At 51.6% G+C, this 24980-nt stretch overlaps 6 protein-coding genes across 6 annotated transcripts; 4 read left to right on the top strand and 2 right to left on the bottom strand.

Annotated features, from left to right (window-relative positions):
* Positions 1 to 98: 98 nt before the first annotated feature.
* GT037_003699 (atp binding) lies at positions 99 to 6713 on the top strand (the record flags this gene model as incomplete). The annotated part of the gene is made up of 4 exons (XM_038928746.1): positions 99 to 1641; positions 3071 to 3254; positions 3351 to 6355; positions 6409 to 6713. The coding sequence occupies 4 exons, from the start codon at positions 99 to 101 to the stop codon at positions 6711 to 6713; spliced, it is 5037 nt and encodes a 1678-aa protein (XP_038788453.1).
* A 1847-nt stretch (positions 6714 to 8560) lies between these two features.
* Positions 8561 to 9679, top strand: GT037_003700 (uncharacterized protein; the record flags this gene model as incomplete). The annotated part of the gene is made up of 1 exon (XM_038928747.1): positions 8561 to 9679. One exon carries the CDS (start codon positions 8561 to 8563, stop codon positions 9677 to 9679), a length of 1119 nt encoding a protein of 372 aa, XP_038788454.1.
* Positions 9680 to 10131: 452 nt separating this feature from the next.
* GT037_003701 (carboxypeptidase-like protein a4 precursor) lies at positions 10132 to 11521 on the bottom strand (the record flags this gene model as incomplete). The annotated part of the gene is made up of 2 exons (XM_038928748.1): positions 10132 to 10874; positions 10924 to 11521. 2 exons carry the CDS (start codon positions 11519 to 11521, stop codon positions 10132 to 10134), a joined length of 1341 nt encoding a protein of 446 aa, XP_038788455.1.
* Positions 11522 to 12733: 1212 nt separating this feature from the next.
* Positions 12734 to 13496, top strand: GT037_003702 (uncharacterized protein; the record flags this gene model as incomplete). The annotated part of the gene is made up of 2 exons (XM_038928749.1): positions 12734 to 12946; positions 13002 to 13496. The coding sequence occupies 2 exons, from the start codon at positions 12734 to 12736 to the stop codon at positions 13494 to 13496; spliced, it is 708 nt and encodes a 235-aa protein (XP_038788456.1).
* A 2725-nt stretch (positions 13497 to 16221) lies between these two features.
* On the bottom strand, positions 16222 to 18132 carry GT037_003703 (ferric reductase; the record flags this gene model as incomplete). The annotated part of the gene is made up of 3 exons (XM_038928750.1): positions 16222 to 16697; positions 16783 to 17442; positions 17496 to 18132. 3 exons carry the CDS (start codon positions 18130 to 18132, stop codon positions 16222 to 16224), a joined length of 1773 nt encoding a protein of 590 aa, XP_038788457.1.
* Positions 18133 to 21665: 3533 nt separating this feature from the next.
* GT037_003704 (uncharacterized protein) lies at positions 21666 to 24542 on the top strand (the record flags this gene model as incomplete). The annotated part of the gene is made up of 1 exon (XM_038928751.1): positions 21666 to 24542. One exon carries the CDS (start codon positions 21666 to 21668, stop codon positions 24540 to 24542), a length of 2877 nt encoding a protein of 958 aa, XP_038788458.1.
* Between the last annotated feature and the right edge of the window lie 438 nt (positions 24543 to 24980).

The following is a 24980-nucleotide window of genomic DNA, read 5'->3' on the forward strand; positions in this document are numbered from 1 at the left end:
CTCTTTCGACTTTAGCGCTGGCGTGTACTCACCAACCACATGCACGTGCAGGCCAGCGCCGCTCTCCAACGTTACATTTTCATCCCTTTGTACGAGCAATGTCAGCGGATCTTTTCGCAGAATTTGGAGCCGACTCCCCCTCGGGTCAACAGCAGTCGCGGCCCGTCAACACGCAGGTGACTACCGCTCCACCTGCTCCGTCAGAATTCAGCTTCTTCAACAGCCTGACCAACACCCCAATCCCAGCATCATTGTCGCAGCAACCTCCGCCCGTGGACAACAATGAGAACTTTGTTTCCAGCTGCATTCAGGAATCCACAGCTGAAGACAACGACGACTGGGGTGATTTCGAGGGCGGCACATCTACGGAACCCGCTCCTGCCGCCAAGCAAGATCTGTTCGCATTCACATCGCCTCCGGTCCCCCAACCACCATCGAATGCCTGGACTGTGGGCTCAGTTACAAATGACGCTTTTGTATCCAAATCGCAATCGTCCTGCGAGCCGACACAGCAAACTTGGCAGCGAGCACCTATTGTGAAGGCCAAGAAGTCTGCAGACCCAAGCGTACTGTTCGATGCAGAGGATGATTTTGTTGATGATGACGACGATTTTGGCGATTTTGAGGGCGAACAGGAACATAAAGCGCCTTCTACAGCACCTGTTGCATCGTCCTCAGCACTTGTGGACCTGTTAGGGGATATGAGCATATCACAGTCTCGACCACCTGTCTCGAGGGGTGTAAATACTGTCAACGCAAGTCAGATTTTCGAGGACCAAATGGCCACGAGTAAGAAATCTAAGATCGGATTCGGTGCTTCTACTAGACCAGAACGACCGGTCCCAAAACCTGCACCACCAGCACAGAAAGAAGATGACGGATGGGATGAATTCGATGATTGGGAGGCTTCTATTCCTACGAAAGCACCAAGCAAATCCGGAACCATGCAGTCGACCACGAGTGCTGCATTACCCACTACACCAGCTCCAATACTTTCCCCTACAATACCAGATCCACAGCCCAGTGAACTACCTCCTACTAACGTGCCGCCGCCCGGTATGTTGTTATCGCTTTTCCCTTCTCTATTTGCGGAAGCAAATGAGAAGTTGTTCAAGCCCATGACAGCGCAACCCCTACCCATGAGAAATAAGTTACTGGCCGAGCCCACAACAATCGCATACCTTCAAGGCTACATAATCCTTGGGAATGTTGCGGCACACATCATAGCTGGCCGTAAATTGCGCTGGAAGCGAGACCAACACCTGTCCCAAGGCATGCGAATAGGCCCTGCGTCATCACGAGCAACTTCCGGGATGAAGTTGACAGGTATCGACAAGGGCGAGAACATGAAGGAAGAGCGAGAGGTCTCAGATGTGGTGAGAAGTTGGAAAGAGCAGGTTGGGCGACTGCGACACGTCGTATCCGGAGCAAATCAGATCAAAGCTGGTTCTTTGGATCGTGGGCCAGACTTGCAAGAGACAATGCCGGTAAAGACATTGAAGCAGTCTGAAGGCGGCATACCAGCGCGCCAAGCTTGTATGCTATGCGGGCTCAAACGGGAGGAAAGAGTGACGGCAGCCGATATGGCGACAGACGACAGCTTTGGCGAGTGGTGGATAGACCAGGTCAACATGCATCGAGGTATGCTTATCAGGACGCTATGATGAAGGCGATTGCTGACTGTAGAATTAGGCTGCAGGAATTTCTGGAACCAGCACAAAGACACTCTTCGACAACACTGATGGCTCGAAGCCTCCCCAGATGTCCAGATTTGGTGCATAGGTCGGCACACGGCATGCGCAGGAGCCATGTTCAACCAATGGCATTTTCCGGGGTATGCGGAGCTAATCACGGTGGTCGCAACATGCACGATTTTCTGCATGACGAGCAGAGAATTCAAATGCCTCCATTGAGCGTCTGACATCTGTTACTTGCATACTCACAGTACATAGTGGTGCTGGAGGAACAGCGGTATACCAGATGCCCATGGACATAGTATGACGACATGGACATCGGTTAGATTGGCGGGACGTTCACCCTGCTCGCCAGATGATGGATGGCGCGGCAGAGCAGCACATGTCAGAGCAAAGGCTAGCGGAGGCTTGCCGGACGGACGAAGCCAAGGCCGGGTGCGGACGCTGGTGCGACACAAGTGGATGCTCAGCCAGAAGCAGCGTTTGTCCCAGGCATGGTACGCATCTTTACTTTATTGTGCAACCTCGCCGTCTAGCGTGTTATGATGTAGGACTCTGGTGGTGTCCCGGCCCAGGCGGTCTGGTAGATCTGATCTGATAGCGTCGACGGCGGGTGGATCGTCTGTGCTTGTCGCGGGGCCAGCGTGGACGCAATGCAAATAACGCCGTTGGCGTCTCAAGTCGCATAGTGCCCGCGACGTAACTACATGCCATTCACTGAGCACGCCTACTGCCCATCTCTTGCGTCTGGTCTGCCCCACGCATCGCATCGCATCTCTTACTGAACAGCCGTTTCCGTTGCAGGTGATATCCGACTCCAACCCTCAGCAACCCTGCAGCCCCCACCAAAGCCTTTGCACCACCCGCCCGCGCATCATCCAGCCGTACCCCAGAAGCGATACAGCCACCCCAAACGCGACACACGGGTCAGTACACATCAAGCTGTGTACCTGTAGACCAAGGGCTAGTCATCTCGTCATTGTTCGCTGCTTCTGATCTTACCGAGCCGAGACGATTGCCCAAGCCTGGGAACAGGCGCTCGTACGCCTCAGGGAATGAGCAGGCCAAATGATCATGGTACGTCAAATGACCCTCCGCCTCACGTCGTGACGCCCACGATTGCCTCGACGGCTTGTGTCACCGAGAGCCCATGGTGAGCTTTGTAAGCTTGACCGCCCACAACATTGCGAGACATGTATGCTCTGGGAGAGGAGCTGGACCGAGCCACTGCACTCACCTGGACTACGGTACACAATAGATACCCGACCCCAATACTTACAACTTGCTCTGTACCGCTGCCACTACGTCGCTCGCCACTAGCCATTGCATACTCGTGCTCCATATGGGCCTGTTAGCTGACGTGCTCACCCCACCAGGCTCTCTACCGGAAGAAGCACCCTTCAACTCCTTCGCACAGTCACAGCACCTCTCCGAATATGCCCCGCTGGTCAAGACGAAAAGCACCTCGAGCCTGCTGAACTGGCGAACGGGGCCGCCGCCACCCATCGACACGGCCAAGCGCCTGAGCATCGATGCAGGGCAGCTGGACCGCATGGCAAGGTGAGTGCAACGTCGAGATGGGCGGCCGTGCAAGGACGCTGGCCAGGAAGGAGCACTCTTCGTGTTGGGGGTCATGGCTGACACACATTGCACCAGGTCGCCCATCGTGTCCGAGCATGAACACGGTCTGGGATCCTCAGGCCTCCGTCGCATCCGGCAACAGCCAGGCCCGAGACAGCTGCAGTCGACCCAACGAGCTGCTTCGCTGAACATTTCCACGCCGCCAGTATCGAGACATCCTTCCGAGTCTGCGCCCACCGCCCCCGCATCACCAACCTTTGCTTTTGGTGAGGATCTCACTCGCTTTCCCTCCGAGTCTCTACATTCGTTTTCTTTTGCGACGCAATCAGAAGAGTTTATACACAACCGCCAGAATGTGCTGAAGCGGTCCATCGAGTTTATGCGCGACAGGCTGGGCTGGGCCGCGACAAATCCTGGAATAGCTAACGCCCAGGCAAAACTCAGCGGCGATCAGGAGGTGCAGAGTATGATGGAGCTGCTTACAAGAGCAAACCTCATAGGCCAAGACGGCACGGGAGCTCATGGACTGGGTGCGCTAGGTCCCGTAACAGGGCCGGCGGACATGTCTGGCGAGAACCCATTCGAGAAGGGTTTCACAATTGATCGATCAGCGAGCCCCGAGAGCATGCTTGAGGCTGCGAGACCACCAGTACACAGAGTGACTACGACCGATGTCATCGACACCAGCAGTACACCAGAAGCTCGTCAAGAAGGAGTCTCACCAAGCACCGAAATCGCCCCCAGCGCGTTGAGCACACGAGCAGCGGCAGCTTCTCCGCCTCCACCACCTTCGCAACCTGCACGCCCCCAAAGAGCTGCGCTCAAACGAACTCTGACCGATGTTGCGCCTCTTACGATCCAGAGCCAACTCCACGATGCATTGGCGCAGCCATACCGGGTGGGAGACCAAGAGAAGATCAGCGACCTCGTATCACCTACCATTATCCCAACTCTGCCGCCGAGCTTTAGCAATGCACCAGGGCCTCATTCCGCGGGATCAGCACCACATGGACATGGAAGCCGACACGCTCCAGCAGCACAAGCCATCTTCACCACCGAAACAGATACGCCATGGACCATTACATCTGCAAACGACTTGGCATGCCTTGTATTCGGTGTGACGAGGGCTGAGGTTCGCAAGCTGGGGATACTGGAAGTCGTGCGAGAAGACCGTAGAAAGTGGCTCGAAAGCAAGCTCAGAGATCCCGAGGTTGGCTCTAAGAACGCACTGTCCGGAGCATCTCCTGCAACTAACAACTTGAAAGTCGGCAGCGGCGTCACTGCACGGTTACTGAGCAAGGCTCCATCGCGCGTGATAGCCGCGAGGAAAGCACAGACAGACGATGGCAGTGGATCCTCGTACTATAATGCGAAGAAGACAGGCAAGCTGAATCATGAACATAAGGGCTCAAGAGGTGTTTTACTTTGTGGAGATGTCATTCCGATTCAGAAGCGTAATGGCTCAACTGGTTCTGCCAGCTTGTGGGTCAAAGAGAAGCGGGGTAGTCTCATCTGGGTGCTTGAAGAGATTGCTGAAGATGTCGTATATATCACGGTCGACGATGTAGGCTGCGTATCCAAGGGCTGGGGCGCAACAGAAGCTGTCTTTGGAAGCGATCGGTTACGGAGGGGAATGGATCTCAAGCGACTCATACCAGGCATACCACGACTCCGGGGAACAAACACTGGGGCGCTAGACTACGAGTCGATCGACGAGTTTCGCAGCTACACCGCGCGGACTTCAAACAGCATCAATATACCAGTGACCGTGGAGGCGATGCCAGGCGAACCCACTTTCCGCATCTCTAGTTTCCCACACATCGCGGGCATCATCGTTCTATCTTCCGACGATCTCAAAATCACAAGCTCCAATTCCGTCTTTTCATCAGCTCTGTTCGGACAACCACGACCCGAAGGTATTCACGTGAGCAAGCTCATACCCGCATTTGACAAGATACTGCATGTCATGACCGATGAAGATAAGATCGAGCTGGTTGACGGAATAGTCATCCCCGAACACAGCTTCCGCCGTGCCCGTGCCCTGCTCGCAATGCGGGAGGGTAGTGCAGATGCGGCAGCCATCTTCCTGCGACCAAGCGGATTGCCAGCTCTACATCGTGACGGCTCGGAAATCATGGTCGATGTGCAGATGCGAGTAGTGAAGAGCGAAAAGTCTCCTCGATTCGATGAGAATGTCATTGAAGAGGAAGATGGATCGTCCAAACCTACCAAGGGTCCAGAGCTGGTCTACGCTCTGTGGATAACATACTCCAGGCAGCTGCATGCTGCAAACCATGGTATTGGTCCTGTGACTCCTCTTATGTCGCGGCCACCTTCACCGCGCCAACCTGAACCAGGGCAGTCAAACTTCTCGGTACCCCAAGAACCTGAATCGCACCAGTCGCAAGGAACGCCACCTGCAGTATCACTCCTCACTCAGCAAATACAGGAAGCTATGCGACCTAACACTCCGCAAGAAACCCAAACAAAAGCTATGGCACCGCCACCGGTCCCTGTGCAGGAAGAGCCACCCAAGAAGAAGACTATCAACGACTTTGTAGTGTTAGAAGATATGGGCCAAGGCGCGTATGGGCAAGTTAAGCTCTGTCGGTACAAAAAGGTCAGTAGCAAGAAAGTCGTGATCAAGTATGTCACAAAGCGGCGGATTTTAGTCGACACATGGACTCGAGACCGAAGGCTAGGAACTGTGCCGCTCGAGATTCATGTGCTAGACTATCTCCGTCGCGACGGCTTCAAGCATCCCAATATCGTAGAGATGGCCGATTTCTTTGAAGACGACATCAACTATTACATTGAGATGATACCACACGGGCTGCCGGGTATGGATCTATTCGACTATATTGAGCTGCGGGTCAACATGGAAGAGAAAGAGTGCCGTAAGATCTTTGTCCAAGTAGCAGAAGCAGTGCACCATCTGCATACGAAAGCGAAGGTCGTACACCGGGACATCAAAGACGAGAACGTTGTCCTCGATGGTGAAGGCAACATCAAGCTCATTGACTTCGGAAGCGCAGCATATATCAAGAGTGGGCCGTTTGACGTCTTTGTCGGCACTATTGGTACGTCTCTCTTCCGCTTCTCCGTCTGCGGTAATCGTACTAACAACCTCCAGACTACGCCGCCCCCGAAGTCCTAGCTGGAAAAGCTTATCGCGGTAAAGAACAAGATGTCTGGGCGCTCGGCATACTCCTCTACACCATCATCTACAAAGAAAACCCGTTCTACTCTATCGACGAAATCATGGATCACGATCTACGCGTACCATGGGTCATGTCGGAAGAGAGCATCGATCTTGTGCGGTTGATGCTAGATCGAGACGTGGAAAAGAGGATTACGATCAGTATGGTACTTGAACATCCTTGGTGTAAGGGTGCTGGTGCGGGTGCTGGTAGTGGGGTTGCTGGGGAAACCGCCTAAGGCTGGAGGCGATGAGGGACGAACATCTAGAACGACTTTACGATCACTTGCATACGAATGGAATGGGACGGGGTGGTGCTGTCGGAATAGGGATTGGCGTGCTTTTTTAAAACGCTTCTCCTCTTTTTCCCGATTTACACACATTGTTCGCAAAACTGCGTTATATGCATTACGGCATTGTTTGGTAGGGCGAGATGGAAAAAATGAATACCCATTATTTTTGTTTCTTATTGATACCCTGTATATCATCGTTCATGGGCCCAAGCTCGAACCTAAGCAATTTTTGCCATAGCGATGAGCATGACAGGCTTGCTAGCGCATACTTCGGAGAGGTTGGTCAGTCCCTCGGAATGACGTACGGTACCAGTAATTGTCAACACGAACGAGTCTTGCTCGTGCTTGCGTCTTGCTGGTTCAATAGTAGTCCCAAAGTTCTTCGCATTAATTACGAGCGACTCACACCGCCTGTCAGTATATTTTCGAACGCGCACCGCCATTCAGTGCCAGCGCCACATACTGAATTTAACGTGGTAATATCATGCTCTGGCCCCCAATCTCGCCGAACGCGATAGTCCATGCACCTCAGCCTCAGGTGTGGCTGAGGTCACTAGCATGGCCTTCATGCAGCGCAGAAGACAGCCGTCAAACCAATGGCGAAGCAGCGCCACCGTTGTGCCGCATGTTAGGCGTCCAGGATAGCCACAAACACCCTGTATCTCAGAATAGATTGAACGGGTGTCTTCGCGCGTCGTCGTGAGATGTGCCTCGTTATTTGTACTCGCGGTCCTTTGTCTATGTACTGTCAAAAATATCGCATTACAAACAGAGCGTCTAAACACCGATTTATACATTTAGACAATACCGTTGACGCCTTGTCACAATGTTCTCTCCGACATCAAAAAGTAAAACTGCCAGTATATGGTCTTTTGACTCGGGCTACGGCTCTGCCACTTTGGAAGATGCCGAAGGAGTCTCTGTACTACCTCATTCATAGTCCCATGTAACACGCGGCCGCTAATTTTGTTCAGGTCAACCAAACAGGAAGCTCTTCAATCCATAGAACAGTCTCTCTGATCGAGAAAGAACCTGTAAATCTAGATTTACGCGACTCTTTCAGCCTTGTAGAAGAAAGGACTCGCGCAAGAGTAATTACCGATTCGACTGAGCCCCAGGACACCAGACTCGATGTGTTTACATCCAAGGTTTGCTCGAGCAATGCATCGCTGTTCGCGACACCAAACAGCGACCATGATTGCCTCCGATGTCAGCTCTGGAACATAACAAATCCTGGGGAGGATCTTAGATGCGAAGACTGCCTCAGTGAAGCTTCTGCATCATCTACGACTATTGCTCGGGTTCCTGGACAGTCGGAAACTAATCTTGTAGCAAATCGACTAGACACAGTCGAGGAACCTCCTTCGCAATTTCTCCCACGGTCTAAGGGCACCACGCGGTGCTCTGCGTGTGAGATGTATGCACTTGTCCACCTGGGCCAGTCTACCGATTGTACTTCATGCACACCGGATACAGGAGTATCATTCCAACCTCGAGTGAGCAAGCCATCAGAAGTCAGGCGTTCGTGCGCCCGACGACCACCTACCAAACTCGAGTCGCATGCTACGCGGTGTCTGCACCGGTGGCTAAAGGAGAACCGAAACAACCCGTATCCGGACAACGATACCAAGCGTTTGTTAGCCACAAAATGTGGAATCACTGAGAAACAAGTCAATACTTGGTTTACTAACGCGAGGGCACGAAGAAGGGTAATCGATACGAGTTTGTCAAATCCGGCCTCGGAAGACGAGGGTTCGCGAGAAACCAGACTTTCGAGCGTAACATCGACTACAATGTCAAACGAAGCATCTTTTCATCATCACGGTCCTATTGTAGCCTATTGTCCAGCCGAAGATTCCAACCAGACCGGTATAGTCACGTCTAGACGAGGCAAGAAAAAAGACTATGGCCAGTCTAGCAGCATTCGGCTTGCAGCGCACCAGGGATCGGTGGCCCAATCTGCATCACTGTTGGCATCCAAAAACAACGATGATGGCGAGAAGCAGACCTGGCAATGCACTTTTTGTTACCAGCATATCGCACGTAAGTCCTGGCGGCGCCATGAGGAAACACAACATCGTCCCAAACGGAAGTGGACATGCTTGCTTTCTGGGCCCAGGATTACACTTCCCTCGCCGTCTGATAATGTCACACTCTGTGCCTTCTGTATGATATCAAGTCCTAGCGATCTGCACTTTGCACAATGCCACCGCATAGCTGAATGTATAATCAAGGGCGAAGACGAAAGAACATTCTTGCGACCGGATCACCTACGTCAGCACGTCAGGAACTTCCACAAAGCGAAACTGAATGAGACCATCCGCGATCTTTGGAGACGAGAAGGACCAGGCAACAACGCTGTGGAGAATTGGGTTTGCGGTTTCTGCGAAAAGGTGCTGAAGACGTGGGAAGATCGAGAGACACATATCGCAGGCCATTTCAAGGATGGTCTGACAATGGCGAACTGGAAGGGATACATGCGACAGGATTTTGAAGTTGAAGCAAGAAAGAAGAGGCCGACCTCGAGTGAAGGGAGACCTAATATGCTCTCAAAGATAGCTCGGACACTTACTGGTCGGCCAGTACACCAACAGCATCACTGTGAGTCACATGGCCAGAACACTGACAATCTCGTTGCCACACCAATATCCATGGACACGGCCGGTCGAAATCTGTGTTTGTTACCAGAGCTGATCTTTGACAACTTCATGCTGGGAGCAGGTGATGATTACTTCGACTCCAACATTTCGGACTTTACTAGTGCGTACGAGCAAGACGCTGTTTCTGCTAGACGTCGCGACTCAGCATTTCCCGGTGAGGGTGACCCCGGATTTGGGTTTGATAATCTGGCGGAGGATACCACTAGCGAAGACTTCTCGAATTTCGACACGTTTGGGCTTTGGTATCAGTAACTAGAGATATATCCGTCATTAACAGCCTTCCAAATTACAATTCCAAGGACAAAAACTGCTTCAAGAGTCTCAGATGTGAAGGATGACAGATTCGCCATACGGGTACCATGAGAGAAAATACCAGAGTCTCAAAGAGGACACTGATGTGTGGACCTGAAAGCATAGCAATGCTCGGTGCCAAAAAGACGCGCGAGTCGACACCAAAACTAAGAGAAAAGGTCATCGTTTAAATTCAAACACTTCTTTTCGTTGATGTAGTAGCGTAACACGTGTTCTTAGTCAAACTGAAATACACCGTTTTCAGTGGCGCTTTGCATTGTATTTCGTATGACCAAAACTGCTGTGTGGGATCGCGATCGCAAAGATATTACGAAGTCCTGCTAAGGCTGGTTGTTGCCCTCCTATCAATATCATAGTACTGTATCCCCAAAGATGTTTTCTGATCATTACGGCTAGTCCTCCCATACATCGTTCAATAGCCACTTCTGACCTTCCCATTGCTCCTTCACAACTGGCCAGATCTGATCGGGTGGTAGCACGAACCCACCACCAGCCTGATCTTGAGGGCTTAGCTCCATCGTCCACGAGTGATTCGCGCCGTGGACAGCATAGTGGTGATCTCTCGAGTTACCCGTCGAGAAGTAAAGGATCTGGCAACCAGGACCAAACTCATAAGTACTGTTCTTTGTGCTAGCAGCCATGATCGCATTTGCTGTGCCGCCAGCAACTTCGAGCATGCGAGGAAGGGTTTCTGGCAACGGATCGCACGAGAAGCCATAGGGAGTCAGAATGAGCTGACCGTATGAGTGGAAGTCGATGAAAGAACGAATTCCGGCACCTGTTCCCGATAGCTTAGCTGAAAGACCATCCATTGCTTCGTTCTCCGGTGTGTCGCCCGGTGATTCTCCACGGTACGTCTGGCCACAAGGATCAGGTGTAGATCCACCTTCTGGCGGCTCCGCATCCCACTCATACTTCCAGTTGCGGTTGCCGTCAGTCCCAAGGCAGGTGGTGTTGAGATTCGGACGTGGCTGACGGTTCTTCCGCCAGAGTCGGTCATTCGTTTGTGTGTAGAGAAAGCCATCGGGATTGTGGAAAGGCACGACGTAGAAATCGTAATAGTCTAAGAAGGCGGTCACATTGGCATCGCCTTTCTTGTAGCCGTCAATTAGTTGATATGCCAAGTACTCAATTACTGTAATAGTCAGCTGTTATTCCGTGGTGATCGCCATGTACATTCTTACCCATAGTCGATATCCATTCCCTTGCATGTACTGTAGCATGCCAGAGAATGACTGGCTTCTCTGCTTTGTGCTTTCTATGACTATCCTTTTCGTCTCCATAGAAATTGAAAGCATATATTGTTCGGTTCTCGTAGCTCTTTCCGATCGGGAACTTCTTCGAGTTTTTGGGAAATGCCTCAACAAGATCATCCCAGTATTGAAGATGGTCGGCATATGGATGATAGGTATCGAACCAGGAGAGATCTGGCAGTTCGCCACGCCTGTGCAAGTCCCGCTTGTACACTGCTTTCTTTTCCGTAGCACGTATATAATTGCCTAGATCGGAGTTGACGAGACGCGCTTTCAGGCCCAGGGCGTTGAAGGAGTCTACCTCTCCAGGCGGGACGGCGATGGAGAGGGTATCGCGAATGGGATGAGTGTGATACTTGGAAAACCGCATGCCAATATCACGAGCCTCTTCGACCGAAGATGGAGTAACCGAATAAACGTGGTAACCATCATACGTGACTTTGGCGCTACGAGTTGCAGAGCTGTCCCGAGACTGGAAGGGAGATGCTGCTGCCAACTGAGCGGCTAACAATAGTCTGGTCCACTTCATGATGAATAACGATTGACAATTCGGTGTCTGGTGTACCGGATGCTCTATATGATCTCTCTAGAGACATTATATACCCGCGGACTCATACCCAAACCACGCCATAACCTTATCATGCATCCGAAGCCAAGTGAATGATGATGCAACGATTGACTTCATCCCGCTGCCTCCCATGGAGATATTGCGACGGTTTTGCCGCTTGGTACATAACAAGTATGTGGAGTAACGTTCAACGGCCGGCCAAGAAGATGCCCAGACTTTGAGGTACCTTTGGACATCACCAGCTTCCTGATCAGGTCTCGCCGCCAAGAAGCACGACATGATAGATATGCATGTTCCCCTCAACCCGGGGTATAGTGATAGAATTGCAGATGATGCATGAGATTATTAGCGGCACTGCTATCATCGTATACGCTGAGTCGTAGTCAGGGTCCAGGGACCTGTGCCCTTCGGCTTTCCACCACCTATGGGCTGCACTTGGAACGATGGGGAGGCACGACGAGTCGCCTTGAGCAAACCTCGAGGGATGCGACGCGCTATCCTCTCGCGTAGCTTTTCTTCCTCGTTGAAACGTTTATCGCATTGAGGCTAGCAAGACGTAGAAAAATAATGACAAAAAAAAAAGACTTGGCGCCAATAACGTCCTCACGCAGCCAATACAGGAGCCAACGAGGCCAAAAAGAAAAGCAGCGCCCATGCTCATGGAAGGACAAAAAAAATGCTGTGACCTAACCAGGGGTCGCTACGTGATTGTTAGTGTCTGTGTTCGAACGAGCGACGATTTGAATATTTACTTACAACCTGGAATCTCTTGATATCGAACGAATCGTAGTCAAGCGCCTTGCCATTGGGCCATTAGGCCAGTTGTGCTTTTGTTGACAAACGGTTTATCAGTAGCATTAATATTCTATTTTGTTGTCAAGCGGAAAAGTGAGCGGCACGCTAGCACTGCGGGGTTGTTCTTGCGGTCCATCTGGACGTCACCAGCCCCACTATACCTCCTCCTCAATTCGACCCACCTATCCTAGGCATCAGTGTTCGCTGCCTCAGTGATGGCCGCCACTGAGCGAAGGGACCGCCCGTTAATGCAAAACATCAGCGCTGTGACCTAAGGGCCGCCCATTGAGTAGGAGCTTCACAAGCCTCATGTGCGGCCTTTTACTATAGAAAACAGACATTTCTACACCTTCACCAACACCACCAATAAATCCAACGATGCCGACAAGCAGTAATGAAATCTACACAGCACACTTCGATAGCAACCAATTCGTAGTTGGCGGTGGTGTCGCAATATTCCATCTTGCCACGAATCGAGTCGTGATATGCAGCTGCGTGTATCGCGGACAAAAGTTCTACTTCCTCCCTAAGGGACGGCGCGACGCTGGCGAAGAGAGCGGCACAGGTGCCGAAAGAGAAGGGTACGAAGAGGTGCGTCATATTCGCTTTCTCATCTGGAGACCAAACATACTAACGCTGTGAACAGTCTGGCTATCGCAACCGCCTTCTCCCTCTACCTACTGCTCACCGCCAACCGCAAGCCCACCCGCGTATCCATGCTTCTCCACAGACTGCCGAGCCAGTATACATGCAGCTCCTTCCTCTCGGTTCTCGGCAGTATATAATCTACTGGTACATTGCTGAGACACTTCCTCCAATTCTCGAAACCCTGCTTGAGACGGAAGCAGGCGCCGCGTACAAACCACCACCGCCATATCCTCAGAACCTTTCTTTACGAGAGAGAATCAAGGAAGAACCTGAAGGGTACGAGCCAAGACACCACGAGAATACAGGAGTAGATGAGCTGGAAGTAACGTATAAAAGTGAGTTGGTGAGTGTGGAGAAAGCGGTGGAAAAGTTAGGACGGGAAGGCAGTATGGGAAAAATCATGGCGGATGTGGTTAAGAAAGGGTGGGAGGGAATTCAACGGAGGCTCGAAATGGAAGACGCTGCTACGCACGAGAGTCCTGAAGCAGTTTGATGGCACATGGCTAGGGAGATGCCAGGCACTAAGCGTGGATCGCCTTTAAGAGACTTAGCTATATTCACTACTCTCTTTTATTAATAGAACCATGAGTATAGTCACGTAGGTTCTTCACGCTTGAGAAGAGTACAACAAGAGGGACGTCCACTCATTCATAGCCTGCTGACCTGGTGGCCCATGTCAGGTAAGATGTTCAACATCATGAACCAAGCAAACAGGAATGACCCTTGACTGTGAGGTCACTCATCAGTTGTACTAGTACCACGTGTCTTCGCTACCAACCTATACATTCTTCTACCCGGCCTAATATTGTTCGTCTAAGCACAGTAATATAACTAACCCCACATACTTCTGCACTCTTATCAGGAATAAATGAAGCAGCCCCACCAAGGACACGCGACAGGCTGTTCACGAAAACGTGGTAGCAAGGCAGCAACTGCGCGTGCCTGAGGCAGGTATCCAAACCTGCTTGTACCGGCTACTATATATTGCATTCCCCAACTGTGCACTCGTAAAGAAGAACTGACTTGCCGCAGTGCATGCATGATGAAGAAAACGGCTTTTTTTAATTTGTCGTACATCGCACATGGGTGGAGGCTTTCCACACGCGATGTCGGAAGGCGGTAGTGAATGTTCGTGTGATGCAAGTGTGCAAAGCTATAGGCATTCGCTAAGCCGGTCTTGCGGGTAATTGGGTTCAAGCGAAAGAACAGCTACCTTCGAGCTTGATTCTTCATTCTCATAATTCATGCGTCAATATTAGCCCGATGTCGTAAGAATGTTACCCGGGTATTGGTATGACATGGGCGTTTGGTAAAGACATGATTGATTATCCAAGGCGTGGCAGCCGGGTTGCCGTCGAATAACACTCTTATTCACTAATGTGTGAGCGCGGGATGTGCACGGATGGGGTACGTGGATATCGCAGATGATCGTATTCAAGAACGGTTCTAGATTCTTGACCTGGAGAGTCGATTGAGATCTAGACACGGGTGTTTATGGACCGCGTTATGCTTTGGTCTTGTGATAGCGGGTCCGTTATAATACGACCTGCGTGACGAATGAGTTTGGCTATCCGATCGAGTTACACCACTTCTTGAATATACGAGTCGATGCAACGTCCACCTTCAGGTAGGAGGTTAAGCTGTTCAGATGTAGAATCTCTCAAGAAACGTTGCACAATGTCTGTCCGGCGAATACGAGATGACGGCGCTGTACGTGCGTGGTTGCGGTAAGATACGATGAAGCAAAACACTACTCCGAATCTATAATCAGGATTCGCGTTATATGCTCGTCTGGAGACGTAGTCGTTTCTCGCGGAAGAAGTCGAACTGAGGGTTAGGCTTGGGTTCATCAGGCGGAGGCTGGTGCAGCTAAGCCGGCTCGAACTTGAGAGCTTTTGCCCTCGCGACCTGCACAATGAGTTGATTATCGCTTTGAAGAATCAAAGGCAATATCTCCCCGGTGAAGCGTTTGAATAGGATCGGGTTGGTGGAGTTGCTTTTGCCAATAGGTTTACCGGTTGGGAACCATACATACCGCATTATCACGTTGTGAACATACAAGCAATGTGCTACCAGAGCCCTATACAGACTTCAAGGACAATCGTCATATCCTTACGTCCAGCCGTAAGCCTTGCGTTGCGTTTAAGTCATGCACCAAGTTCAGCCGCCACCTAGTGTTCACGCGCCTTCGGATCTCCTCATATCGTCCGAACCTCAAATAGCAGCGAGTATTGGATGTCTGTCATACATCATAGGAGTACGCTACGACTCACGAATGTTGGCAAACTACAACCAGTTGTTGAGCAACAATGGGGCGCGTTGAAACAACCGCACCATTGTGCGTCTCAACGTGGTAGCACCTAGAAGCGCGCACAAGCAATGTAGAAAAGACGGTACATAACCGCCAGATGCCTAAAATCGATTGTCCCATCGAATGGCAGCGTCGAATAGGAATGTGTAGTGATGGCGTTATCAGAGACTTTGAAACAAGTGTCTGTTGTGTCTAAATTCGCCGGTTCGGCGGCCGCGCGTCCTAAACTCTTACAATAGTGTCAGTCAGCTTTGGGGTTATCAGGTTTCCACGGGCAAATATCGCCCAATCTGTTGAGGGCATCATTATTCTTGCCGTCTGGTTGCCGTTCATATACGTGTGCTTTCTGGAGCAGCTTCCTCAATTGCGGCAGCGTGCATAAGACGACATCGCGCTAGCCATACCGCTAATTTGGTTCGAAGAAGTAGCATACCGGTCGCAGCTTAATAGGACGCATGCTAGGAATATTGATGGAGGATTAAGTACTATTTGAATCAATCGTGAATTCTGTAGTGGTAGACGCCGATATGTACACACTCGAACGAAGTAGGACTCTTGAACGCCAGAGAAGCATCGCCATGCTCGTGAAAGGACCGTTGTGGTAACGTAGTAACATTGATAGTTAGCCATAAGCCATTCTTGGCTAGGCACGCTCGACCACATGTATGTTTTGTCTTCGTGCCTGTTCCACAGGATAAGATACAATGAGTGTAAAAAGAGACCAGATCAAGAGATGACGCGGTAGAGAAACGAAATGTAATGTGTACAGCGAAGTAGATGCAAGCATGTCCTCATTAGATCCAACGGTGGTCCCTTCCAAACATGATAGATTGCAAGGCTAGAGATCAATGGACGAGAGGGTATACCGATATGACGAGACCAAAGATGAAACAGAGCAGGGATACGTTTACCACGAGAAAGACTCCTCGCGGAAGTCGACGTTCCACTGAGACTCGCGGTTGCGGACAGAGCGGCGAAGCTCATCCGCCAACCCACCGGTACCGCAAGTGCTGACACAAGCAGCACCAATACCTTCTTGCATCTCCTGGTCGACCAGGGCTTGGACATTGGGGCGACCAGGGAACATTTGAACACTGGAGGATGGCGAGTGAATCTCCTTGGTGCTGCGAGGACGAGTAACGAACAGCAGGATTTTGAGAATCTCACGACGGCGTGGCATGGACAAGATCTGTGTCATCCATGTACGGATCCATTCAAGATGTTCAGGCGATTGGATGATCCAAACAAGGGTGAGACGACGAGTGGCGACAGTTCCGTTTGCGTAGCCAGCAACAATATCACGGACGTGGGGAACCTGGTGAGTGATACCGATACCAGCAGCCCATAGCATGACAGTACCATAAGAGCTGAGATCCTCACCGCCTGCAGTGTGACGTTAGCATGGGTTTAAATTGAGTTAATATCCGCGATATTGCAGAATCTGGGGAAAACAAGCTTCGGTACTTACCGTATGGACCCTCGACATATGCCGAAGTGGAAAATCTGCCGGCAGCAGATAGGTCTGCCTTCTTGAATAGCTTGTCGGTGAAACCGGTTCGTCGTCGGATGATGAAAGACATGCTGGTCTTGTGATGCTCAAGGATGTCTTGGCGGTTCATGGGAAGACCCTTCTCATCGGCGACGGAGGAAGCAATGGTAAGGTCTTCCTCCTCCTCGCTCCAAGCGACAGAGAACGGGTGGTTGGTCCAGAGCCCAACGGAAGGAATGTACAGATATGCGTGCTGGCCAGGGCGGAACCTCCACGGGCGAGCCATGCGGACTGTCACGCGGAGGGCGTCTCCGGGAAGAACTTCAACGTCGCAACCGGTACCGCCATTTCCGACGTTGCGCATGACGAGGCGGACAAAACGCCATGTGCGCTCCATGACCCAGAGAGCAAGTACACCGTAGAGCATAAATTGTTGTGGTCGCTCCTTTAGGTGCACCCATACAGCTCCAAGTGCGATGGCAGCACCAACGATATGGCCGTGCAAGAAAACCTCATAGAAGGAGTGACGCACTGGCGATGGAGACTGAATCAGTAGGAATACGAATGCAACGGTTCCAATGAAACCCGTCATGATGAACTCGCTTCCAGTGATGGATGCTTGCACAGCACCCCAGCCCTCTGTGATTTTGTTAGCACTGCGTTCCTGTGACACCGAACACGACCAAACTTACTCGTGTGAACCTTATTGGCGATCCAGCATACAGTATGGGCGATGGCCTCGAGGATAACAATTCGTCCAAACCAGCGGTGGATGAGGTTCATGGTGTCGAAGGAGATACCGGTGAGCTTGATGATGGGGTTGTTGCGACCAGCAAGTAAGAACAATGGAATCATGTTGATGACAGCCATGATACCCGAGCGGCTGAGAAGTTCGCCGGCACCCGAGGAGAAGGTGCTGTAGTCGATCTTCCAGACACAGAAGCCAATGTTGACCGCAAAGTAGCCAATGAGGAAGAAACTCTGCAGACGGCTAGGCAGGGTTCCAACACCAATGGCGGAGGAGAGCTTGAACTCGCGGTGGTGACGAGTGCGGAACAGGGGCGCATCGAGGCAGTGCTTCTTGAAAGCTGCGTAGGTCCGGTTGGGAATAGCAAAGTATCTCTGTGTCTCGTTGTTCAGGCATGTTACGGTGCGAATGTAACGGACGAAGTAGAGGATGACCTGGTACACGAAGAAGACGACAACAATGATCCACCAGATGTATCCGAGGTAATGTTGAACGTCGACATTCTCCAGACCAGCAGTTGGGTCTTCCTCACCATGACCTGCACGCTTCGAGAGGCCACTTGTGACTTGGGAGAGAGACATTGTCGTGGTGGAGAGGGAGGTGACGAGGGAGAGTCCGAGGGCAGAGGGTATACCAGGTGGGGATGGGGATATGTAGAGAGTGGACTCTGTCTTGGCCAGCAAACGACAGACGGGGGTAGGTGGGTGGGAAGAAGCACAACGGCACTTGTTCCGAATCGGTGATGAGAGGGCAGCCTAGACGTTCTCTTGGATCGCGGCGATGATGTGGTCGTGCGTCGTGACGGGCTTCACTATAGTAGATTGGGATGACTGGGTTCAGCGCAGGAACCCAGGGTTGTCGGCAGGCGCAATGCAGGCTCGGTTGACGTCGCAGGTGGTGTTGACGAAATCCAGATTGGGCGAGTTAATCAAGCAGGGATAAAGCAAACACCCGGCTGATCGTAAGTAGCCGTTATGCAGGAGGAATTGGCTGCGGTAATAGGGCCTCGAGGGAAAATCGCCAACCAGGGGATATATTGCAAAGAGCCGGCGGGGAAGCGAGAACTAGCACGCGGGAGCGACGAAGAGAAAGTGAATACCAAGGCGAACCGAGGCGGAAAGGAGTGACTGTGGGCTGAACGAGTGTGAGGGTGAAGAGAAGAAGAAGGCTACGCAACAGCGGGCATGTGGGTAGAAGGGGAGCAATGCTTGGGTTTGATTATCGCGGCCTCTGATGCAGGATTGGAGGGAGTGCCTGACGCTGGTGGCCGGGGTGGAGCCTGTAATAGCCCCGCTCGGCCGCTGTAGCGCAGCCTGCTATTCGGGGACCGGGCGATGAAACGGGGGAAGGTACGCCACACGGGAGCCACTAGGAGACAGCTCGTTTCATCGCTCCGAACAAATCCACGGACTCTCGTCACGCCTTGCGTCATCGAGGCCTGGATGCTTCAAAACAACACATGCTGCGCCAGGCTGAGCTCGTGGTTTGCTGAACGGTACGCGGCATGTAAAACAAGGATCCTACACCCACTCTTCCTGCAACACGGGATTGCTTATCGACGACGGTGTCTTGGCAACTACCCCATTCACCCCAGCCACGCCTGCAACGGCCCTTGGTCATCTCTCCGCAACTACTTCACCATCATCTCAGCAGTGCCTCGTCTTGGCCTAGGATCGTCGTACAGCAGGCCTCCCTGCCTACAGTAGTTCTGTTGAGAGCTACCACTTAGTCGGCTTTCGGTGGGCTCTTACCTCACAGCAACCTCCATCTAACCAGAATATACGACAACCAGCCAGCCGTGTAGAAGCAGTTGCTGGCCATCGTGGGAAATGAGCTATGCCGGCGCCTGTGCGAACACTATCTCAAACACATCCATGTCTGCTGGCATCATGCCGTGGCTCCCCACGTATTGCATGACTGGCCGTTTCAATGGTCCCGTTTGTGGAGACTTCAACCGTGTATTTTCACCGCAGCCCGGAAGCCCAGTCCCTGGTAGCTGTCAATCTACTTTGGGCCCGCTGTCTCAGCAGCCCTACACTCGATGAAGTCTATGGCTAGAACCTGAGGCAACTCGTCACGAGCACTGAGTCCGAGGACATAGTTGGTTATCCACATCCTTTAGGGAAGCTCCGCAGGATCCGCATCTCTTCCAGCATTGTTCGTATGTACTACACTGGCGGCTCCAGGGCATCGCCACAATCTCCGTCTTGTGTGACACGGCTATTGGGACTGATTTCGCATGCCCTAATGCAGTACTTGCCGTGACACCTACCAGATCACTTGTTATCGCAGTGTACTGTTGGTGAATTCTACAAATTACTCATGGTCAACGCCACGCATCTTAGAGCGGGCGATATGATCCATGGCAAATTCAACGGCGACACCATAATGCATTCAACACGCACGGTTGTGACCTACAGTCGTTCGTCTTGACACTTTAGCCTGGATCCATCCTGAAGTGCATCCTACTGCCGCATCCAAGATCGAAAAAGCACATTACGTTCGAGTTTAATGGCTTCGAGAGTGACTTGGTCCGGAACGTTCCCTAGTTCAGCCGCTGCAAAATACGAGTCGAAGGTAGATGCTTATCTCCTCTTCGCAGGATTTCCCGAGGAAGAGACATCTGACAGCTCCATGTCCGTTCTCGCCGCGTTCACTGGCAGGCAGACCCAGGTGTGTCACTGCGACCGCTGAGGAAGTATCTTATTACCGTTGTTTCAAACAGATGACGAATTCCTTCTAGGCCCCACGATGTCGAAACATAGTCAACGATCCCCAGTACTGGAATCCAAAGACAGATGCCTTCTCTCTTCCTTCACTAAATTGCAAACGCTTCCCATCGTAACGATTTCTCCGCGACTCCTGACATGCGACACGCCTACGCAAGCGCTGCGGTGGACCTAGCTCAATCGTTCGCAGCTATCGATAATCACGCGATTCGGAGCAGGCGCTTCATGTTTGAACTTCCGCACCTCTCATCGTGATCTTTCCGTCTTGTTCGACAAGCACAGTCCAGCAACCTGCGTTATTCATTATTTGCTATCACTGCTAAATCAGTGTTGAGCGGTGCTTTGACCGCCTGTGAGATTCGATGCGCAGTTCTCAATTTCCTGGCTTCGTTTTGCTCGCCGCTCATTATTTCGCTTACCGGCCAGTAGGATGAGGTGCCCCAAAATGCACGAAATCCTTCCGATGCGGATCGGTTCCTGGATCGACAAACACGCGAATCTGACAGGAACCGCCGCATCTTTGCATATAAAAGCAAATTTCGTTCCCGGACGGTTGTGATGACGCCTATTGACAGTTGTGGCTTCAGGAAGCATTTGCCGTGGTGTTCGATGAGAGGAAAGCACATGCCATGCTGCCGGGGTAAGCTTGTTGCGCCGGGCGTCAGCTGTCGCAAAACACGAGTCTTACTGCTTACTCGTCCCCGGCGCGTAACAAAATCTCGCTCCCCATCTGTCTCCAATGACACGACAGGATGACACGAGGATACAAGTAGCATCTCACGATCTTCGATTAGCATACATTTGTTGAACAGACTTTGGTTATCTCACGTAAAAATGGACGCCAATCTACGTAGAGTATACACGTCTTGCGCAGGGCCCTGGACGAAACCTTGAGACCAAGCTCGAATTGCTAGGTGGCTTTGTTCATGCAGTGTTGTACTGATAATCGCCTGCACCCATCACGTTGATACCATTTCACCTACAGACACTTTTGCTCTATGCAGTGATCAAGGACTGACATCAGTCACTGCATATCACTAAAGTTCAATGACTACGTCTTTTTGTTTTTGCCGACACACCAAGGCTCAATCGTTCATTGTATGAAAGCCCGGTCTGGACTCCGTGACTGAAGTCATGCAGCCGCGTTGCAGGAGAAAGTCGTTAGGGACGCTGAAGATGCTGCCATGCCAGTTTTGCGTGAGTGAAAACACGCCGTGGACGCGGAGAAAACAACGCGTGTTGACCCTTAACGCCGACCGCCGATGGTGGTCAAACAAACAAACATTAACACGACAACATGCACACGTAGCATTAACGTAGCGTACTACGGCCAAGTCTGCCCGCACATATTGCTCCCATATGCACTAGACGATATACTTATCTCGATGTCGACCGACGACACACTGCCATGGACGACTTCCAGGTGCAATCGCCTGTTGCGACCGCTTTCTTCCAAACTCACGAAGCTGCGCAAAGAGCTTGAGCGACCACGCACCGCAAGCGCCGAGACACGCAGTGTATCCTCTGCCTTTGCAATCAAGGGCTCGCCCCAAAAGACAACCAACTTCACCCGACCAGCAAACAAGCCACGAGGCTTCGAGAAGGCTAGAGATCCGGACTGGAGACCTGGCGCGAAGCCAGGCACAGGCAAGAAGACAACATACGGAGGCCGAGGCCGTGGAAGGGTGTCGGATCTGCACAAGAGCGGCTCCCACAATGGCAATGCCAATACTTCGCGACCAGGCGAGATCGCCTTCACGCCTCTGATCTCAAGGATGGGGGGGCAGCTGCATAGTAGCCCGCAAATACCAATCTCACCATTGCGCAGGTACTCAAAGGTCAAGGGCCCTCTTCTGGCTCCCTTGAATCCGCCTGCGATACATGTGTCGGACCAGATCCGCAAACTTGTACAAGGACTATCCGAAGCCTACGCAAACATTCTACAGTCAACTACAACGGGTGGTGAAGCCAGGTGGAAGGGCACAAGGTCGCTCATGGGCGCTTGTTTGAGGAAGCTGCCAGCATACATTGAACTTGAGGAGCACTTTGCGAAGCTAGACCGGCTCGAGGAAGACGGTGAAGAGGAAGATCGGGACATCGTGAGCGAGATATACGAACACCTGGAAACGCGATTCGAACAAGAGCATGGTCAAGGCTGGCGTCCTTTCAAGTGCGTTGTCCGAGCGCATGCCACAGCATTGATATGCGACGCCATCATGGATAAGGTGTTTGGCCTAGATAACGTGCTGGTCCTTGTAACGCATTGTTTGAACTCTTCTTCGTGGGATGAAGCTGAGAGATTATTATTAGCCTATGCTCCTCTTGTTGACTCCGTACCAATACCCATCAACACGCGAGCAGACCTATTTGATCCTCAAAGATCGTCCTATCTTCATTCAGTGGGGAACTTTGTTCGCCACACAGGACGTTATCGCTTGCTCTATGATCTCCTAGATCATATGGTTGCCCTCGAACTTCTGCCTCTCGAGTGGCTTGCGACCGACTCTATGCGCCCGGTATGGGATCGACTTGTTCGAACGATAACCGAGAACGATCATCGTACGCTCCGGAGTGCTCACCAGTTCTTCGAGACGGTTACAATCGCAAGCATGGGGCTACCGGACGCGCGGCTGCTAGAAGATGAACCGTCTGGCTTCATATCACGGCGGTTCGTACCATCGTCTCGAAAGGAGCTTCGACAGGCGCTTGAAACTACCTTCTCAAGTCTGCTCACGGTGCTGTGCAGTATTGCCTTGGTCAACGCCAATCGTGACGATCTTGCAGGCCAAGAAATCACTCAGCGAATTGTGTGGGTGCTAGATGCGGTTGTCATCACAATATCTGCCCGTGGAAATATTCAGGATGAGCTTAGGCTCTTCGGCGCAGACGTAGATGATGTCCAGATTATGGCGCAGCGAGCTATCTGGATACATTTTGCATCGTTTTTAGTACACCTGGAAGGTTGTGTGTGCTCGGGAATATCACCGCTCGATTGCTCCACATCCATCGAATTGGTCAATTGGATATCGGACCAGTATTCGTCGAGCAATATCAACCTTGCGTTGACATTTGCAACTCTCCCATCTCTATTCTCTTCGATCGCACGCGGCACAGGGCGCATCTGGAAGGACAATGGCTTTGACCAGCTACAACGACTCGTCACAGCACTGATGACTACCTCTGCTCGCAGACTACCTCATAAACTATGGACGCTGAAACGACTAGCATTAGAATCGGCTAGGGAATTTGCTCAAGGCACTGGTGACGGTGAGCATATGACCTATGTACGTAATATCGAGAAGACAATGCAGACACGAGGTCGCCTTGTCATCATGCACTCTCCACAGAAGAACGAATCACCCACTACTAGTGGTGGCTTCAGGTGGGAAGAGGGTATTGGCGAGTGGGTTACTTGCACACCATTTGTCAGGCAGAACATAAGCCACTCAGCAAGAAAGCCAATCCGAACGTTGGAACTTTTACCAACTCCCATGCAGTCGGAAGATGATATGACAGAAGCTCCTGATGTTGAAGATCATCTCCCAGGTGGCACACCGGACACACCAATATACGAGATCACGTCCTTGGAATATTACGGCGACCAAGTCCTACAGTCATCGCCTATTAAGAACAGACCACGGACTTCCACACCTTCGCTTGGAAAACGCATTCGCGCACCATCACCAAAGGTCGTCATACCTATGAAACGGACAAATGTAACACCTCCGGATACCCCGCCTTTCAGATACTACTCTGAACTCCCTAATGAGGAGCAAGATAGTCCGAGACGATCTCGGCGCCCCCGAAAGGAGTTAAAGACACTGCCTCCTCAAAGATATTCAGAACGTTTTCGAACCTCACTCCAAAGCGGATTACGCGATTTGAAGAGACCCATTTACATTGAGCCGGCGCTTGAAGTCAGTCATAGCGACGCTGAGGTCCAGAGCATCTCGCAGGACGATTCGGACTCCTCACTAGTGTCAGTGGAGGAGGTCCACCCTGAGATTTTCCAAACTAAAGCTCTCCCATCACAACGCGCTTGTACACGTGGCTCCCACCCTATCAATTCTACTGTCAACAACGATGGTGATACATCTGAACGCGACGAGCTTGGTCGATCGCCAGCTCACCCTCGCTCTCAAATGCGGAAACGAACGAGCGTCCGCCAGGGTATTCAACCACGCAGGCAGATGTGGAAGGCAGGCCAAGGCATGATGGCTGATGTCAACCACGACAGTGAAGACGAGTTGAGTTTCTGTTAGGTATGGGATTCTCTTTTGCCTACTGTTTCCGACGCGTGCATGCGCTCAGATGGCGTATTCTAGGGTTTTGTTGCGTTCGGCCAGTATTGTCATCTCGTGCGTTTTGTATTGATACCCCATACTTTTATATTTTGTGATCAAGTTAGTTTGAATAAAGTGTACGCCCCTTATCACTTCTTCATGTACATATTGTTGGGGCAGTTCACCTGCCGAACTGGCTCAACTAATGCATATACACAGTGGTTCCTATAAGGACGAGCTGTTTTTTTTTGGAGAAGCGAAAGCCTCACTACAATGCGGACACGACGAGTTTGCCTACCATCGAATAGGAACGACATGTAGTTCGACAAGCGGGAGTAGGTGCTGGGGACAGAAGCGAACCCGCCAAAAACCGAAAGACAATTCTCATGCCGCCAAAACAATTCGAGGGGCCTGTTG

Source organism: Alternaria burnsii (genome assembly GCF_013036055.1).
Source record: "Alternaria burnsii strain CBS107.38 chromosome Unknown 730, whole genome shotgun sequence".
Classification (NCBI taxonomy): Eukaryota; Fungi; Ascomycota; class Dothideomycetes; order Pleosporales; family Pleosporaceae; genus Alternaria; species Alternaria burnsii.